Here is a 21,063-nt window from a genome sequence, read left to right on the forward strand (position 1 = left end):
GAAAGGATGATAGCAGGGGTAATGAGGGAGGGAGAGAGAGGATAATGATGGAAGGAAGGATGATAGGGGTAATGAGGGAGGGAGACAGAGGATAATGATGGAAGGAAGGATGATAGCAGGGTAATGAGGGAGGGAGAAAGAGAATAATGATGGAAGGAACGATGATAGCAGGGGTAATGAGGGAGCGAGACAGAGGATAATGATGGAAGGAAGGATGATAGCAGGGGTAATGAGGGAGGGGTGAAACAGAATAATGATGGAAGGAAGAATGATAGCATGGGTAATGAGGGAGGGGTGAAAGAGAATAATGATGGAAGGAAGGATGATAGCAGGGGTAATGATGGAGGGAGAAAGAGGATAATGATGAATGGAAGGAAGGATGATAGCAGGGGTAATGAGGGAGGGATAAAGAGGATAATGATGGAAGGAAGGATGATAGCAAGGGTAATGAGGGAGGGAGAAAGAGGATAATGATGGATGGAAGGATGATAGCAGGGGTAATGAGGGAGGGAGAAAGAGGATAATGATGGAAGGAAGGATGAAAGCAGGGGTAATGAGGGAGGGAGAAATAGGATAATGATGGAAGGAATGATGATAGCAGGGGTAATGAGGGAGGGAAAAAGAGGATAATGATGGAACGAAGGATGATAGCAGGGGTAATGAGGGAGGGAGAAGAGGATAATGATGATAGCAGGGGTAATGAGGGAGGGAGAAAGGGGATAATGATGGAAGGAAGGATGATAGCAGGGGTAATGAGGGAGGGGTGAAAGAGAATAATGATGGAAGGAAGGATGATAGCAGGGGTAATGATGGAGGGAGAAAGAGGATAATGATGGGAGGAAGAATGATAGCAGGGGTAATGAGGGAGGGAGAAAGAGGATAACGATGGAATGAAGGATGATAGCAGGGGTAATGAGGGCGGTGTGAAAGAGGATAATGATGGAAGGAAGGATGATAGCAGGGGTAATGAGGGAGGGAGAAGAGGATAATGATGATAGCAGGGGTAATGAGGGAGGGAGAAAGAGGATAATGATGGAAGGAAGGATGATAGCAGGGGTAATGAGGGATGGGTGAAAGAGAATAATGATGGAAGGAAGGATGATAGCAGGGGTAATGAGGGAGGGGTGAACGAGAATAATGGGGGTCATTCCGAGTTGTTCGCTCTGTATTTTTTTCTCGCAACGGAGCGATTAGTCGCTAATGCGCATGCGCAATGTCCGCAGTGCGACTGCGCCAAGTAAATTTGCTATGCAGTTAGATATTTTACTCACGGCATTACGAGGTTTTTTCTTCGTTCTGGTGATCGTAATGTGATTGACAGGAAGTGGGTGTTTCTGGGCGGAAACAGGCCGTTTTATGGGTGTGTGCGAAAAAACGCTACCGTTTCTGGGAAAAACGCGGGAGTGGCTGGAGAAACGGAAGAGTGTCTGGGCGAACGCTGGGTGTGTTTGTGACGTCAAACCAGGAACGACAAGCACTGAACTGATCGCAGATGCCGAGTACGTGTGGAGCTACTCAGAAACTGCTAAGAGGTGTCTATTCGCTATTTTGCTAATCTTTCGTTCGCAATTTTGATAAGCTAAGATTCACTCCCAGTAGGCTGCGGCTTAGCGTGTGCAAAGCTGCTTAAAGCAGCTTGCGAGCGAACAACTCGGAATGACCCCCAATGATGGAAGGAAGGATGATAGCAGTGGTAATGAGGGAGGGGTGAACGAATAATGATGGAAGGAAGGATGATAGCAGGGGTAATGATGGAGGGAGAAAGAGGATAATGATGGAAGGAAGGATGATAGCAGGGGTAATGAGGGAGGGAGAAGAGGATAATGATGGAAGGAAGGATGATAGCAGGGGTAATGAGGGAGGGAGGGTTGAAAGAGAATAATGATGGAAGGATGATAGCAGGGGTAATGAGGGAGGGAGAAAGAGGATAATGATGGAAGGAAGGATGATAGCAGGGGTAATGAGGGAGGGAGAAGAGGATAATGATGGAAGGAAGGATGATAGCAGGGGTAATGAGGGAGTGAGGGTTGAAAGAGAATAATGATGGAAGGAAGGATGATAGCAGGGGTAATGAGGGAGGGAGACAGAGGATAATGATGGAAGGAAGGATGATAGCAGGGGTAATGAGGGAGGGAGAAAGAGGATAATGATGGAAGGAAGGATGATAGCAGGGGTAATGAGGGAGGGAGACAGAGGATAATGATGATAGCAGGGGTAATGAGGGAGGGAGACAGAGGATAATGATGATAGCAGGGGTAATGAGGGAGGGAGGGAGAAAGAGGATAATGATGGATGGAAGGAAGGATGATAGCAGGGGTAAAGAGGGATGGGTGAAAGAGAATAATGATGGAAGGAAGGATGATAGCAGGGGTAATGAGGGAGGGGTGAAAGAGAATAATGATGGAAGGAAGGATGATAGCAGGGGTAATGATGGAGGGAGAACGAGGATAATGATGGATGGAAGGAAGGATGATAGCAAGGGTACTGAGGGAGGGAGAAAGGATAATGATGGAAGGAAGGATGATAGCAGGGGTAATGAGGGAGGGAGAGTTGAAAGAGAATAATGATGGAAGGAAGGATGTTAGCAGGGGTAATGAGGGAGGGAGAAAGAGGATAATGATGGAAGGAAGGATGATAGCAGGGGTAATGAGGGAGGGAGAAAGAGGATAATGATGGAAGGAAGGATGATAGCAGGGGTAATGAGGAAGGGAGAAAGAGGATAATGATGGAAGGAATGATGATAGCAGGGGTAATGAGGGAGGGGTGAAAGAGAATAATGATGGAAGGAAGGACGATAGCAGGGGTAATGAGGGAGGGAGACAGAGGATAATGATGGAAGGAAGGATGATAGCAGGGTGTCACAACTGAGGGTTTTAGCTGACAGGAGGAAGCCTCAGTTGTAGGGGCTGAGAAGAACTTAAACCGGGGAGGTTTAATCAGACCCCTGGACATGTAAGTATTAAAAGGAAACCCGAAGGTGTGACCATGACAAACAGGTAAAAGTAAATTAAAAGTTTATTGACAAACTCCGTGTAACAACAGACAGCAAATGATGACAGTGGCAATAAATAATATTCCTGGAACACTTTGACCATGGAAGGTGTAACAGAGCACTGGTAGGTTAAGAACAGCTGTTAAAGTCCTTGATGGAAAAACCTTACCAGGCCTGGCTGTAGTAGTGCAGATAACCAAGGAACATGCCAGTAGATGGAATAGATGAAGCTGGTAACTTGAATCAGCTGTTGTGTTTGCTGGATAGAACCAGCCAGGTGGTAAGACACGGAGTGGATGCTGAGTGGGATCAGCCAGGTGATAAAGTCACTGAGTGAATGCTGGATGGAACCAGCCAGGTAATGATACACGGAGTGGAAACTGTAAGATGCTAGGGAGCTTGGAAACAGAGGAGTTAAAGGAAGGTTACCGGTGGTAGTGGATACTGCTGATAAGTAGGAATCCGCTGGAACAACACCGGCACTTTAAGGATACTGGAAACTGCTGGAAGCAGGCTGCTGGAAGTAGATGGGTTAATAGCTGGAAGCTGGATCAGCCACGGAGGACTGCAGAGTCAGGCTGCACCGCAGGATGGTAGGCAGGTGCGGGTCTCTTAGTGGAACCTGGAAAAACAACCACAGGAGAGAGACTGAAAATAAGATTTTACTTACCGATAAATCTATTTCTCGGAGTCCGTAGTGGATGCTGGGGTTCCTGAAAGGACCATGGGGAATAGCGGCTCCGCAGGAGACAGGGCACAAAAAGTAAATCTTTTCCGATCAGGTGGTGTGCACTGGCTCCTCCCCCTATGACCCTCCTCCAGACTCCAGTTAGGTACTGTGCCCGGACGAGCGTACACAATAAGGGAGGATTTTGAATCCCGGGTAAGACTCATACCAGCCACACCAATCACACCGTACAACTTGTGATCTAAACCCAGTTAACAGTATGATAACAGCGGAGCCTCTGAAAGATGGCTTCCTTCAACAATAACCCGAATTAGTTAACAATAACTATGTACAATTTATGCAGATAATCCGCACTTGGGATGGGCGCCCAGCATCCACTACGGACTCCGAGAAATAGATTTATCGGTAAGTAAAATCTTATTTTCTCTATCGTCCTAGTGGATGCTGGGGTTCCTGAAAGGACCATGGGGATTATACCAAAGCTCCCAAACGGGCGGGAGAGTGCGGATGACTCTGCAGCACCGAATGAGAGAACTCCAGGTCCTCCTTAGCCAGAGTATCAAATTTGTAAAATTTTACAAACGTGTTCTCCCCTGACCACGTAGCTGCTCGGCAAAGTTGTAATGCCGAGACCCCTCGGGCAGCCGCCCAAGATGAGCCCACCTTCCTTGTGGAGTGGGCCTTTACAGATTTAGGCTGTGGCAGGCCTGCCACAGAATGTGCAAGTTGGATTGTGCTACAGATCCAACGAGCAATCGTCTGCTTAGACGCAGGAGCACCCATCTTGTTGGGTGCATACAATATAAACAACGAGTCAGATTTTCTGACTCCAGCTGTCCTTGCAATATATATTTTTAATGCTCTGACAACGTCCAGTAACTTGGAGTCCTCCAAGTCACTTGTAGCCGCAGGCACTACAATAGGCTGGTTCAGATGAAATGCTGACACCACCTTAGGGAGAAAATGCGGACGAGTCCGCAGTTCTGCCCTGTCCGAATGGAAAATCAGATATGGGCTTTTGTAAGATAAAGCTGCCAATTCTGACACTCTCCTGGCAGAAGCCAGGGCTAGAAGCATGGTCACTTTCCATGTGAGATATTTCAAATCCACCTTTTTTAGTGGTTCAAACCAATGAGATTTTAGGAAGTCCAAAACCACATTGAGATCCCACGGTGCCACTGGAGGCACCACAGGAGGCTGTATATGCAGCACTCCCTTAACAAAGGTCTGGACTTCAGGGACTGAAGCCAATTCTTTTTGAAAGAAAATCGACAGGGCCGAAATTTGAACCTTAATAGATCCCAATTTGAGACCCATTGACAATCCTGATTGCAGGAAATGTAGGAATCGACCCAGTTGAAATTCCTCCGTCGGAGCACTCCGATCTTCGCACCACGCAACATATTTTCGCCAAATTCGGTGATAATGTTGCACGGTTACTTCCTTCCTTGCTTTAATCAAAGTAGGAATGACTTCTTCCGGCATGCCTTTTTCCTTTAGGATCCGGCGTTCAACCGCCATGCCGTCAAACGCAGCCGCGGTAAGTCTTGAAACAGACAGGGACCCTGCTGAAGCAAGTCCCTCCTTAGAGGTAGAGGCCACGGATCTTCCGTGATCATCTCTTGAAGTTCCGGGTACCAAGTCCTCCTTGGCCAATCCGGAACCACTAGTATCGTTCTTACGCCTCCTTGCCGTATAATTCTCAATACTTTTGGTATGAGAGGCAGAGGAGGAAACACATACACCGACTGGTACACCCAAGGCGTTACCAGCGCGTCCACAGCTATTGCCTGCGGATCTCTTGACCTGGCGCAATACCTGTCCAGTTTTTTGTTGAGGCGAGACGCCATCATGTCCACCATTGGTCTTTCCCAACGGGTTACCAGCATGTGGAAGACTTCTGGATGAAGTCCCCACTCTCCCGGGTGAAGATCGTGTCTGCTGAGGAAGTCTGCTTCCCAGTTGTCCACTCCCGGGATGAACACTGCTGACAGTGCTATCACATGATTCTCTGCCCAGCGAAGAATCCTTGCAGCTTCTGCCATTGCACTCCTGCTTCTTGTGCCGCCCTGTCTGTTCACATGGGCGACTGCCGTGATGTTGTCCGACTGGATCAACACCGGTTTTCCCTGAAGCAGAGGTTCTGCTTGGTTTAGAGCATTGTATATTGCTCTTAGTTCCAGAATGTTTATGTGAAGAGACGTTTCCAGGCTCGTCCATACTCCCTGGAAGTTTCTTCCTTGTGTGACTGCTCCCCAGCCTCTCAGGCTGGCGTCCGTGGTCACCAGGATCCAATCCTGTATGCCGAATCTGCGGCCCTCCAATAGATGAGCACTCTGCAACCACCACAGAAGAGACACCCTTGTCCTTGGAGACAGGGTTATCCGTAGGTGCATCTGAAGATGCGACCCTGACCATTTGTCCAACAGATCTCTTTGGAAAATTCTTGCGTGGAATCTGCCGAATGGAATCGCTTCGTAAGAAGCCACCATTTTTCCCAGGACTCTTGTGCATTGATGTACAGATACCTTTCCTGGTTTTAGGAGGTTCCTGACAAGCTCGGATAACTCCTTGGCTTTTTCCTCCGGGAGAAAAACCTTTTTCTGAACCGTGTCCAGAATCATCCCTAGGAACAGCAGACGAGTTGTCGGCATTAACTGGGATTTTGGAATATTCAGAATCCACCCGTGCTGTTTTAGCACTTCTTGAGACAGTGCTAATCCCATCTCTAGCTGTTCTCTGGACCTCGCCCTTATTAGGAGATCGTCCAAGTATGGGATAATTAATACGCCTTTTCTTCGAAGAAGCATCATCATCTCGGCCATTACCTTTGTAAAGATCCGAGGTGCCGTGGACAATCCGAACGGCAGCGTCTGAAACTGATAGTGACAGTTTTGTACAACGAACCTGAGGTACCCCTGGTGTGAGGGGTAAATTGGAACGTGGAGATACGCATCCTTGATGTCCAAGGATACCATAAAGTCCCCCTCTTCCAGGTTCGCTATCACTGCTCTGAGTGACTCCATTTTGAACTTGAACTTCTTTATGTACAGGTTCAAGGACTTCAGATTTAGAATAGGCCTTACCGAGCCATCCGGCTTCGGTACCACAAACAGAGTGGAATAATACCCCTTCCCTTGTTGCAGAAGAGGTACCTTGACTATCACCTGCTGAGAGTACAGCTTGTGAATGGCTTCCAACACCGTCTCCCTTTCGGAGGGGGACGTTGGTAAAGCAGACTTCAGGAAACGGCGAGGTGGATCTGTCTCTAATTCCAACCTGTATCCCTGAGATATTATCTGCAGGATCCAGGGATCTACTTGCGAGTGAGCCCACTGCGCGCTGTAATTTTTGAGACGACCCCCCACCGTCCCCGAGTCCGCTTGAGAAGCCCCAGCGTCATGCTGAGGCTTTTGTAGAAGCCGGGGAGGGCTTCTGATCCTGGGAAGGAGCTGCGTGTTGCTGTCTCTTCCCTCGACCTTTGCCTCGTGGCAGATATGAATAGCCCTTTGCTCTCTTATTTTTAAAGGAACGAAAAGGCTGCGGTTGAAAAGTCGGTGCCTTTTTCTGTTGGGGAGTGACTTGAGGTAGAAAGGTGGATTTCCCGGCTGTAGCCGTGGCCACCAAATCTGATAGACCGACTCCAAATAACTCCTCCCCCTTATACGGCAAAACTTCCATATGCCGTTTTGAATCCGCATCGCCTGTCCACTGTCGCGTCCATAAAGCTCTTCTGGCCGAAATGGACATAGCACTTACCCGTGATGCCAGTGTGCATATATCCCTCTGTGCATCACGCATATAAAGAAATGCATCCTTTATTTGTTCTAACGACAGTAAAATATTGTCCCTGTCCAGGGTATCAATATTTTCAATCAGGGACTCTGACCAAACTACCCCCGCACTGCCCATCCAGGCAGTTGCTACAGCTGGTCGTAGTATAACACCTGCATGTGTGTATATACTTTTTTGGATATTTTCCATCCTCCTATCTGATGGATCTTTAAGTGCGGCCGTCTCAGGAGAGGGTAACGCCACTTGTTTAGATAAGCGTGTTAGCGCCTTGTCCACCCTAGGAGGTGTTTCCCAGCGCTCCCTAACCTCTGGCGGGAAAGGGTATAATGCCAATAATTTCTTTGAAATTATCAGCTTTTTATCAGGGGCAACCCACGCTTCATTACACACGTCATTTAGTTCTTCTGATTCAGGAAAAACTATAGGTAGTTTTTTCATACCCCACATAATACCCTGTTTAGTGGTACCTGTAGTATCAGCTAAATGTAACGCCTCCTTCATTGCCAAAATCATATAACGTGTGGCCCTACTGGAAAATACGGTTGATTCGTCACCGTCACCACTGGAGTCATCGCCTGTGTCTGGGTCTGTGTCGACCGACTGAGGCAAAGGGCGTTTCACAGCCCCTGACGGTGTTTGAGTCGCCTGGACAGGCACTAATTGATTGTCCGGCCGTCTCATGTCGTCAAACGACTGCTTTAGCGTGTTGACACTATCCCGTAGTTCCATAAATAAAGGCATCCATTCTGGTGTCGACCCCCTAGGAGGTGACATCCCCATATTTGGCAATTGCTCCGCCTCCACACCAATATCGTCCTCATACATGTCGACACACACGTACCGACACACAGCAGACACACAGGGAATGCTCCTAATGAAGACAGGACCCACTAGCCCTTTGGGGAGACAGAGGGAGAGTTTGCCAGCACACACCAAAAGCGCTATATATATATCAGGGATAGCCTTATAATAAGTGCTCCCCTATAGCTGCTTTGTTATATAAAAATATCGCCATAAATTTGCCCCCCCTCTCTGTTTTACCCTGTTTCTGTAGTGCAGTGCAGGGGAGAGACCTGGGAGCCGTCCTGACCAGCGGAGCTGTGAGAGGAAATGGCGCCGTGTGCTGAGGAGATAGGCCCCGCCCCTTTTCCGGCGGGCTCGTCTCCCGCTATTTAGAGAAATCAGGCAGGGGTTAAATATCTCCATATAGCCTCTAGGGCTATATGTGAGGTATTTTTAGCCTTTTTAGGTACTCATTTGCCTCCCAGGGCGCCCCCCTCCCAGCGCCCTGCACCCTCAGTGACTGCCGTGTGAAGTGTGCTGAGAGGAAAATGGCGCACAGCTGCAGTGCTGTGCGCTACCTTTAGAAGACTGCAGGAGTCTTCAGCCGCCGATTCTGGACCTCTTCTGTCTTCAGCATCTGCAAGGGGGCCGGCGGCGCGGCTCCGGTGACCATCCAGGCTGTACCTGTGATCGTCCCTCTGGAGCTTGATGTCCAGTAGCCAAGAAGCCAATCCATCCTGCACGCAGGTGAGTTGACTCCTTCTCCCCTCAGTCCCTCGCTGCAGTGATCCTGTTGCCAGCAGGAATCACTGTAAAATAAAAAACCTAGCTAAACTTTCTCTAAGCAGCTCTTTAGGAGAGCCACCTAGATTGCACCCTTCTCGGCCGGGCACAAAAATCTAACTGGAGTCTGGAGGAGGGTCATAGGGGGAGGAGCCAGTGCACACCACCTGATCGGAAAAGCTTTACTTTTTGTGCCCTGTCTCCTGCGGAGCCGCTATTCCCCATGGTCCTTTCAGGAACCCCAGCATCCACTAGGACGATAGAGAAACAAGGTATGACAAACAAAGCACTGACCATTTCCTGGCCCAGGCACATGACACTTATACCTGCAGCAATGCAGGCATTGGCTGGGCAATTATGCAGATTTCCAGAGGCAGTGGATTGGTGGAACTGAGACGTGATTGGATCCAACATGGCTGCGCCCATGTTAGAACTTGGAGGGAAAGCTGGTTTGGAAACCATGTGGAAACATAACAGTAATGGCGGCGCCGGCCGCAGAGGACAGGAGACGCCATGCAGGCTTCAAACATGGCGCCGCTGTGACAGTGTCTCAGCGTGACAGGAGGGATATGCAGAATGTGGACACAGATGAGATCCGGCCTTGGAACGCTGAGCCAGCCTCAGGAGACATCTGAAAGGCAAGTAAGGGCGTCCAGATACCCGGATCGTGACAGCACCCCCCCCCTTTAGGAGTGGCCCCAGGACACTTCTTAGGCTTTAGAGGAAACTTCGAGTGGAAATTCCGGACCAAGACAGGAGCATGGACATCTGAGGCATTGGTCCAAGAGCGTTCTTCAGGACCATAGCCCTTCCAGTCAATAAGATACTGCAACTGACCGTAACGGAAACGTGAGTCCAGAATTTTGGCCACCTCATACTCGACTCCCCGTTGAGTCTGAACTTTAGGAGCTGGAGGAAGTGCAGAATGAAACCGATTCAGGATCAGCGGTTTCAACAGGGAAACATGAAATGTCCTGGGTATTTTCAAGAAGGGAGGTAACTGGAATCTGTAAGCAACGGGATTGATGACTTGTTCAATTTTAAAAGGACCGATGAAACGAGGTGCAAATTTCATGCTGGGAACTCTCAACCTCAAATTCTTCGTGGACAACCATACACGATCACCCACCTTGAGAGCAGGAACCGCTCTACGCTTCCTATCGGCAAACTTCTTGTACCTGAATGAGGCTTTAAGCAGGGCCGCGCGGACATTCTTCCAGTTATTTGAAAACTGACGCAAGGTGACATCCACTGCTGGAACAGAAGTTGCTGGAAGCGGTTGGAATTCTGGAACTTTAGGGTGGAATCCATAGTTGATGAAGAATGGTGTTGAAGAAGATGAGGAATGGTATTGATTGTTGTGGCTAAACTCGGCCCAAGGAAGGAGTTGAACCCAGTCATCTTGGGAGGAAGACACATAAATGCGGAGGAAGGCCTCCAAGTCCTGATTCACCCTCTCGGTCTGACCATTGGTCTGAGGATGGTAAGCTGTAGAAAACTTTAACTTGACTTTGAGGGCTTGACACAAACTTCGACAAAATTTGGCTACGAATTGTACTCCACGATCGGAGATGATCTCAACAGGAAGACCGTGAAGTCGGAAGATCTCTTGAATAAACACTTGAGCCAACTTGGAAGCTGACGGAAGACCGGTGAGGGGTATGAAATGTGCCATCTTGGTGAACCGGTCAACTACCACCCAGATGGTATTAAACTTGTTGCACATAGGCAGGTCTGTAACAAAGTCCATCGACAAATGGGTCCACGGTCGACGGGGAACAGATAATGGAACCAGTTGCCCTGCAGGCGACTGGCGGGAGACTTTGTGTTGGGCACACTTCGGGCAAGAAGCAATAAACTCCATGACGTCCTTCTTCAGAGTTGGCCACCAGTAGGACCTAGAAATAAATTCAAGGGTTTTCTGAATGCCTGTATGTCCGGCAAAACGGGAAGCATGGGCCCAATGCATGAGCTTCTTCCTTAACACCGGCTTCACAAAACTTTTCCCTGGTGGAGGCGTAGAGTCCATCCCTACCGTGGAGAATGCCAACGGATTAATAATAGGATGCTTGTCCGCTGACTCCGACTCATTTTCTTGCCCCCATGAGCGGGAAAGGGCATCGGCCTTGCGATTCTGAGAACCCGGACAGAACTGGAGTTTAAAGTCAAACCTGGAAAAGAAAAGTGCCCATCTGGCCTGACGAGGGTTAAGACATTGTGCGCTTTTCAGATATAAAAGATTCTTGTGGTCGGTAAGTATAGTAATTGAATGAGAAGCTCCCTCCAACAGATATCTCCATTCCTCTAGAGCGAGCTTGATGGCTAGCAACTCCTGGTCGCCAATGGCATAGTTGCGCTCAGCTGGGGAGAACTTCCGGGAGAAGAAATTGCAAGGATGTAGATGGCCATCTTTAGCCCTCTGGGATAACACCGCTCCTACTCCAACGGAGGAGGCATCCACCTCTAAGATGAAAGGAGAGTCGATGTCGGGCTGTTTCAGAACTGGTGCAGAGATGAAATGTTGCTTTAGGAGATGAAAAGCTTGCGTAGCTTCTTCAGACCACTTGGACGGGTTAGCACCCTTCTTGGTTAATGCAGTGATAGGCGCCACAATGGTGGAAAAGTCTCGTATATACTTTCTGTAATAATTGGCGAACCCTAAGAACCTCTGGACCCCTTTGAGGGTTAAGGGTATCGGCCAATTCTGGATTGCTTGTAGTTTCTCAGGATCCATCTCTAGTCCGGAACCGGACACAATGTAACCTAGAAACGGAATGGATTTAACTTCAAAAACACATTTCTCCAATGTGCAATAGAGATGATTGACACGGAGACGGGACAGAACCTCCTTTACCCAAAAACGATGTTCCTCTAGATTATTGGCAAAGATGAGGATATCATCTAGATATACCACGACATGGCGGTATAAGATGTCTCTGAAGATCTCATTGACGAAATGCTGGAAGACAGCTGGAGCATTGCTCAATCCGAAGGGCATGACGAGGTACTCATAATGTCCATCACGGGTGTTAAAGGCGGTCTTCCACTCGTCACCCTCACGGATCCGGATGAGATTGTAGGCACCCCTCAAATCCAACTTTGTAAAGATGGTTGCTCCGCTGACTCTATCGAAGAGCTCTGTAATCAAGGGTAAAGGATACCGATTCTTGACGGTAATGTCATTCAGACCTCTGTAGTCGATGCACGGCCGCAGACCACCGTCTTTCTTCTTAACGAAGAAGAAAGAAGAAGCCTGCGCCAGCTGGAGAAGAAGAAGGTCGGATAAAACCCTTCGCCAGGTTCTCTTTGATGTACTCCTCCATGGAGTGCGTCACAGGCAGAGACAACAGATAAGTTCGGCCTCGAGGTTGAACCTTCCCTGGAATGAGATCAATTGGGCAGTCCCATTCTCTATGAGGAGGAAGGATATCAGCAGAAGCTTTACTGAACACGTCCGTGTAGTCTTGATATGGAGGAGGTGGAACATCAGACGACCTGGGGAAAGAAGAACAAACAGGAAGCACTTTGGACAAACAGGTCTCCGCACAGGAGAGACCCCATGCTAGTATCTGCGTGGTCGTCCAGTCAATCGATGGATTGTGGAGGCGGAGCCATGGAAGGCCCAAAACCACTGGATGTGTGGCTCTTGGAATCACTAGGAAGGAAATAAATTCTGCATGAAGAACTCCCACTCTCAGACGAACTGGTAGAGTCCTTAGAGAAATAACTGCGTCAAATATCTTGCTTCCATCCACGGCAGTCAAGGAGATGGACGAGGAAAGTCTCTCGGTGGGTAGGGACCACCGTTTAACATAAGCTTCGGTTATGAAATTCCCAGCTGCTCCGGAATCAAGGACAATGACGTTCCTGTAACGTTGAGCAATTTGAAGCGAGACTGGGAGATTACAATCACGAGGAGATGGAGAGGAGAGCATTACTCCTAGCCGGCCCTCTCCTTGGCGAGCTAGGACTTGAAGTCCCGGACGTTTGGGACAGGCATTGATTGCGTGAGACGGAGCTGCACAGTAGAGACAGAGGAACTCGGAAAGACGTCTTCGGCGCTCAGCAGGGGATAGACGGGAACGACCAATTTGCATGGGCTCATCTTCGGACGGAGACGGTTGACGAGGAGGAGAAGCAGAAGATTTTGGAGTGGATGACCTTCCCCACTCAATTGCTCTTTCGCTGAACCGTAGATCAACCTTCGTGCATAATGAAATTAGCTCATCCAACTTAGAGGGCAAGTCTCTGGTAGCTAACTCATCCTTGATGCGCTCAGATAAGCCATGCCAGAATGCAGCATACAGGGCCTCGTCGTTCCATGCCAGTTCGGATGCCAGGATTTGGAACTGTATTAGATACTGTCCCACAGTACGTGTTCCCTGGCGTAAACGGAGAATCTCAGATGCAGCAGAGGTTACCCGGCCTGGCTCGTCGAAGATGCGCCTGAATGTTGCCACAAAGTCAGTATAGGAGGACAGCAGGGGATCAGACTTCTCCCATAAAGGTGATGCCCAGTCAAGGGCTGAGCCGCTGAGAAGGGAGATGATATAGGCAATTTTAGTACAATCACTGGGGAAATTGCCAGGTTGAAGCTCAAAATGGATTTCGCATTGGTTGAGAAATCCCCTGCAGAACCTTGAAGATCCGTCAAATTTTGCTGGCGTTGGAAGATGAAGACGTGGAATGGAAATGGGCAAGGTGGGTGGGGTTACAGCAGGTGTCACTGTGGTGGACGCACCGGACGTGTCAGGTTCACGGAGGGTCGTTTGAATCCCATCCAGCCGCGTAGAGAGATCCTGGAGACAGCAGATGATATGGCCTTGTGCAGCCTCCTGATGTTCAAGTCGGGCTGCCAGTTCTTGCATCGGCCTAGCCGCTTGATCCTGGTCTCCGGCTGGATTCATATGGTCAGTGCTTACTGTCACAACTGAGGGTTTTAGCTGACAGGAGGAAGCCTCAGTTGTAGGGGCTGAGAAGAACTTAAACCGGGGAGGTTTAATCAGACCCCTGGACATGTAAGTATTAAAAGGAAACCCGAAGGTGTGACCATGACAAACAGGTAAAAGTAAATTAAAAGTTTATTGACAAACTCCGTGTAACAACAGACAGCAAATGATGACAGTGGCAATAAATAATATTCCTGGAACACTTTGACCATGGAAGGTGTAACAGAGCACTGGTAGGTTAAGAACAGCTGTTAAAGTCCTTGATGGAAAAACCTTACCAGGCCTGGCTGTAGTAGTGCAGATAACCAAGGAACATGCCAGTAGATGGAATAGATGAAGCTGGTAACTTGAATCAGCTGTTGTGTTTGCTGGATAGAACCAGCCAGGTGGTAAGACACGGAGTGGATGCTGAGTGGGATCAGCCAGGTGATAAAGTCACTGAGTGAATGCTGGATGGAACCAGCCAGGTAATGATACACGGAGTGGAAACTGTAAGATGCTAGGGAGCGTGGAAACAGAGGAGTTAAAGGAAGGTTACCGGTGGTAGTGGATACTGCTGATAAGTAGGAATCCGCTGGAACAACACCGGCACTTTAAGGATACTGGAAACTGCTGGAAGCAGGCTGCTGGAAGCAGATGGGTTAATAGCTGGAAGCTGGATCAGCCACGGAGGACTGCAGAGTCAGGCTGCACCGCAGGATGGTAGGCAGGTGCGGGTCTCTTTAGTGGATGCTGGAGACAGGAGCTGGAACCTGGAAAAACAACCACAGGAGAGAGACTGGAACAAGGTATGACAAACAAAGCACTGACCATTTCCTGGCCCAGGCACATGACACTTATACCTGCAGCAATGCAGGCATTGGCTGGGCAATTATGCAGATTTCCAGAGGCAGTGGATTGGTGGAACTGAGATATGTGATTGGATCCAACATGGCTGCGCCCATGTTAGAACTTGGAGGGAAAGCTGGTTTGGAAACCATGTGGAAACATAACAGTAATGGCGGCGCCGGCCGCAGAGGACAGGAGACGCCATGCAGGATTCAAACATGGTGCCGCTGTGACAGCGTCTCAACGTGACAGGAGGGATATGCAGAATGTGGACACAGATGAGATCCGGCCTTGGAACGCTGAGCCAGCCTCAGGAGACATCTGAAAGGCAAGTAATGGCGTCCAGATACCCAGATCGTGACACAGGGGTAATGAGGGAGGGAGAAAGAGGATAATGATGGAAGGAAGGATGATAGCAGGGGTAATGAGGGAGGGAGAAAGAGGATAATGATGGAAGGAAGGATGATAGCAGGGGTAATGAGGGAGGGAGAAAGAGGATAATGATGGATGATAGCAAGGGTAATGAGGGAGGGGAGAAAGAAGATAATTATGGAAGGAAGGATGATAGCAGGGGTAATGAGGGAGGGGTGAAAGAGGATAATGATGGAAGGAAGGATGATAGCAGGGGTAATGAGGGAGGGGTGAAAGAGGATAATGATGGAAGGAAGGATGATAGCAGGGGTAATGAGGGAGGGAGACAGGATAATGATGATAGCAGGGGTAATGAGGGAGCGAGAAAGGATAATGATGGATGGAAGCAAGGATGATAGCAGGGGTAATTAAGGAGGGAGACAGAGGATAATGATGGAAGGAAGGATGATAGCAGGGGTAATGAGGGAGGGAGAAAGAGAATAATGATGGAAGGAAGGATGATAGCAGGGGTAATGAGGGAGGGAGACAGAGGATAATGATGGAAGGAAGGATGATAGCAGGGGTAATGAGGGAGGGAGAAAGAGGATAACGATGGAAGGAAGGATGATAGCAGGGGTAATGAGGGAGGGGTGAAAGAGGATAATGATGGAAGGAAGGATGATAGCAGGGGTAATGAGGGAGGGAGACAGGATAATGATGATAGCAGGGGTAATGAGGGAGGGAGAAAGAGGATAATGATGGATGGAAGCAAGGATGATAGCAGGGGTAATTAAGGAGGGAGACAGAGGATAATGATGGAAGGAAGGATGATAGCAGGGGTAATTAAGGAGGGAGACAGAGGATAATGATGGAAGGAAGGATGATAGCAGGGGTAATGAGGGAGGGAGAAAGAGGATAATGATGGATGGAAGGATGATAGCAGGGGCAATGAGAGAGGGAGAAGAGGATAATGATGATAGCAGGGGTGATGAGGGAGGGAGAAAGAGGATAATGATGGAAGGAAGGATGATAGGGGTAATGAGGGAGGGAGACAGAGGATAATGATGGAAGGAAGGATGATAGCAGGGGTAATGAGGGAGGGAGAAAGAGGATAATGATAGAAGGAAGGATGATAGCAGGGGTAATGAGGGAGGGAGAAAGAGGATAACGATGGAAGGAAGGATGATAGCAGGGGTAATGAGGGAGGGATACAGAGGATAATGATGATAGCAGGGGTAATGAGGGAGGGAGAAAGAGGATAATGATGGATGGAAGCAAGGATGATAGCAGGGGTAATGAGGGAGGGGTGAAAGAGAATAATGATGGAAGGAAGGATGATAGCAGGGGTAATGAGGGAGGGGTGAAAGAGAATAATGATTGAAGGAAGGATGATAGCAGGGGTAATGATGGAGGGAGAAAGGATAATGATGGATGGAAGGAAGGATGATAGCAGGGGTAATGAGGGATGGAGAAAGGATAATGATGGAAGGAAGGATGATAGCAGGGGTAATGAGGGAGGGAGAAAGAGGATAATGATGGAAGGAAGGATGATAGCAGGGGTAATGAGGGAGGGAGAAAGAGGATAATGATGGAAGGAAGGATGATAGTAGAGATATTGAGGAGGGTAGAAAGAGAATAATGAAGGAAGAAAGGACAACATCAGGGATAATCAGAGAGGGGAGAAAGATGATAATGATGGAAGGAAGGATGATAGTAGGGATATTGAGGGAGGGGAGAAAGAGGATAATGAAGGACGAAAGGGCATCATCAGGGATAAGGAGAGAGGGGAGAAAGAGGATAATGATGGAAGGAAGGATGATAGCAGGGATAATGAAGGAGGGGGAAAGAGGATAAAGAAGGAAGAAAGGACAGCATCAGGGATAATGAGGGAACGGGAGAAAGAGGATAATGATGGAAGGAAGGATGATAGCAGGGATAATGAAGGAGGGGGAAAGAGGATAAAGAAGGAAGAAAGGACAGCATGAGGGATAATGAAGAAACGAGAGAAAGAGGATAATGATGGAAGGAAGGATGAGAGCAGGGGTAATTAGGGACAACCGAGGGGTGAAGGAGGATTGTGTTCATATTTGATTGTTTTTGCCATCTGTAATTGAACTCATACAGCACGTAGGCGTAATGTAGTAGCACAAGCGTAAGAGTCATAGCATAAAAACAAAAACCAAAAAAACGCATCAAGCTTTGCGGTTCCCGTTTTTATATGACCCATGAGCTTTGGAAACTTGACCCTCCCTCCACGATCTCTTTAAAGCATAATGTTTTCTGTGGTGTTAGGAATTATTGTCTAGGGATTATCAGGCAATAACTACAGTACTCCCCTCTTTCAAACAGGTGTGCCCTCTTGTGTATGTGCCAACATGGGCACTTTTAGTGTCCTACACCGTGCTACCATTACTTGCACTACAATTTTTTTCGTGTATTGTAGTGAAATGCCAGAGCAATCACTTCCTTACTACCTGTAGTTATCACTTGTGGGGACTTCTTAAGTATCTTCTTTCACTGCCAACAGTGCTTGTGTGCTTGAGGTCAAGTAGGACAAGTCCTCCACACACCTGATGTACATGCTAGGGACGAGTCATACTCGTCCTTAGCACTCAAGGAGGGCATACCTGGACTTCCCACACGTGGCGTACTGCTATGAGCAATTACACAGCTGAGGGAGAGATTTTAATTTCGTCTTCATCCTCACAGGGCTCTTGAAACAATAAGGATGAGGGACTAAAGGGCCATTCCTGGTCATTCTGTATAATGCTGGAAATCAAAATAAGTTTAATTGGTGTGACAGAAATACCAATAAGCATCACCAGTCATGTTTTGTGTAACAGGATGCCCATGGCAAAATGTGCTGGAACAGTCCAAGAACCACCGTATTGAAAATGTATTTTATCATGTATTTATAGATTGAGTTGTGAGATCACGGAGAAACCAGTCTATAGAGGAGAGAGCTTCTGGCCGATCTACTGAGGATGGACAAGGACAGGAGTCGCATGACTGAGAGGATATTAAATATCACCCTGGAGATCATCTACCTGCTGACTGGGGAGGTGAGGGAGTCTGGAAGCGTCACAGTGACATCACTCATCTCTATTACTGACACAGGGTCCTGACTGGAGAGGTGAGGGGGTCTGGGAGTGTCACAGTGACATCACTCTTATCCCTATTACTGACACAGGGTCCTGACTGGAGAGGTGAGGGAATATGGGAGTGTCACAGTGATATCACTCTTATCTCTATTAATAACACAGGGACCTGACTGAGGAGGTGAGGGAATATGGGAGCGTCACAGTGACATCACTCTTATCTCTATTATTAACACAGGGACCAGACTGGGGAGGAGAATGGGTATGGAAGTGTCTTAGTGACATCACTCTTATCTCTATTACTAACACAGGGACCTGACTGGGGAGGAGAGGGGGTATGGAAGTGTCACAGTGACATCACTCTTATCTCTGTTACTAACACAGGGTCCTGACTGGGGAGGTGAGGGGCTCAGGGAGTATCACAGTGACATTACTCTGTATTTTGTTCCTACAATCGGAAATTGCAGAGCAAGTAATTCAACTGGAGTTAAAAAAAAAAGTAAAGAGAATTTAGGAGGGTGGTGAGGAAGCTCTAGTCAGAAGTTGGAATGGAAAGTGTGTCCAAACCAGTTTTATGTGAGAAGCATTCGGAGCTACACTTTGTGTGGATTTTTATGCCTGCAAATTGTGTCTATTCATGTACCAGGAAAGTGTATTTTACCTTTTATGCTGAATATTTTTTGCTTCTTTTTATGCAGAATTACATAGTAATAAAACAGACATTGGAAGAGCATGAAACACCTAGCAGCTGTCACCGTGTGTCCGAGGGATCAAGCAGGACCTGGAACCCCATCCTGCTGCCTCCACCTCACTCACTGATACATGAGAGGCACAATAACCAGAAGATCCTGAATCTGACTAGCAAGATCATTCAGCTGCTGACTGGAGAGGTGACTGCTGGGAATGGGGCATTATACAGTAACACCGGGGGATGTGTCTGGGTGATGACTGGAGAGGTGACTGCTGGGAATGGGACATTATACAGTAACACCAGGGGATGTGTCTGGGTGATGACTGGAGAGGTGACTGCTGGGAATGGGACATTATACAGTAACACCAGGGGATGTGTCTGGGTGATGACTGGAGAGGTGACTGCTGGGAATGGGGCATTATACAGTAACACCAGGGGATGTGTCTGGGTGATGACTGGAGAGGTGACTGCTGGGAATGGGACATTATACAGTAACACCAGGGGATGTGTCTGGGTGATGACTGGAGAGGTGACTGCTGGGAATGGGGCATTATACAGTAACACCTTGGGATGTGTCTGGGTGATGACTGGAGAGGTAACTGCTGGGAATGGGACATTATACAGTAACACCAGGAGATGTGTCTGGGTGATGACTGGAGAGGTGACTGCTGGGAATGGGACATTATACAGTAACACCAGGAGATGTGTCTGGGTGATGACTGGAGAGGTAACTGCTGGGAATGGGACATTATACAGTAACACCAAGGGATGTGTCTGGGTGATGACTGGAGAGGTAACTGCTGGGAATGGGGCATTATACAGTAACACCGGGGGATGTGTCTGGGTGATGACTGGAGAGGTGACTGCTGGGAATGGGACATTATACAGTAACACCAGGGAATGTGTCTGGGTGATGACTGGAGAGGTGACTGCTGGGAATGGGACATTATACAGTAACACCGGGGGATGTGTCTGGGTGATGACTGGAGAGGTGATTGCTGGGAATGGGGCATTATACAGTAACACCGGGGGATGTGTCTGGGTGATGACTGGAGAGGTGACTGCTGGGAATGGGGCATTATACAGTAACACCAGGGGATGTGTCTGGGTGATGACTGGAGAGGTGATTGCTGGGAATGGGACATTATACAGTAACACCAGGGGATGTGTCTGAGTGATGACTGGAGAGGTGACTGCTGGGAATGGGGCATTATACAGTAACACCAGGGGATGTGTCTGGGTGATGACTGGAGAGGTGACTGCTGGGAATGGGGCATTATACAGTAACACCAGGGAATGTGTCTGGGTGATGACTGGAGAGGTGACTGCTGGGAATGGGGCATTATACAGTAACACCAGGGGATGTGTCTGGGTGATGACTGGAGAGGTGACTGCTGGGAATGGGACATTAATACAGTAACACCAGGGGATGTGACTGGAAAGGTGACTGCTGGGAATGGGACATTATACAGTAACACCACGGGATGTGACTGGAAAGGTGACTGCTGGGAATGGGACATTATACAGTAACACCAGGGGATGTGACTGGAAAGGTGACTGCTGGGAATGGGACATTAATACAGTAACACCAGGGGATGTGACTGGAAAGGTGACTGCTGGGAATGGGACATTATACAGTAACACCAGGGGATGTGTCTGGGTGATGACTGGAGAGGTGACTGCTGGGAATGGGACATTATACAGTAACACCAGGGGATGTGTCTGGGTGATGACTGGAGAGGTGACTGCTGGGAATGGGACATTATACAGTAACACCAGGGGATGTGTCTGGGTGATGACTGGAGAGGTGACTGCTGGGCATGGGACATTATACAGTAACACCAGGGGATGTGTCTGGGTGATGACGAGAGGTGACTGCTGGGAATGGGACATTATACAGTAACACCAGGGGATGTGTCTGGGTGATGACTGGAGAGGTGACTGCTGGGAATGGGACATTATACAGTAACACCAGGGGATGTGTCTGGGTGATGACTGGAGAGGTGACTGCTGGGCATGGGACATTATACAGTAACACCAGGGGATGTGTCTGGGTGATGACGAGAGGTGACTGCTGGGAATGGGACATTATACAGTAACACCGG

At 48.4% G+C, this 21,063-nt stretch overlaps 1 protein-coding gene across 1 annotated transcript in view; it reads left to right on the plus strand.

The window, feature by feature from the left end:
- LOC134984004 (zinc finger protein 160-like) overlaps window positions 1-21,063 on the plus strand; it is a 174,256-nt gene that overhangs the window by 144,115 nt on the left and 9,078 nt on the right. The window contains exons 7-8 of the mRNA XM_063949663.1: window positions 18,124-18,231; window positions 18,966-19,157. Of these exons, the coding sequence (XP_063805733.1) occupies window positions 18,124-18,231; window positions 18,966-19,157 (300 nt within the window). The remainder of the gene's footprint in view (window positions 1-18,123; window positions 18,232-18,965; window positions 19,158-21,063) is intronic.

Source organism: Pseudophryne corroboree (assembly GCF_028390025.1).
Source record: "Pseudophryne corroboree isolate aPseCor3 chromosome 3 unlocalized genomic scaffold, aPseCor3.hap2 SUPER_3_unloc_3, whole genome shotgun sequence".
NCBI lineage: Eukaryota > Metazoa > Chordata > Amphibia > Anura > Myobatrachidae > Pseudophryne > Pseudophryne corroboree.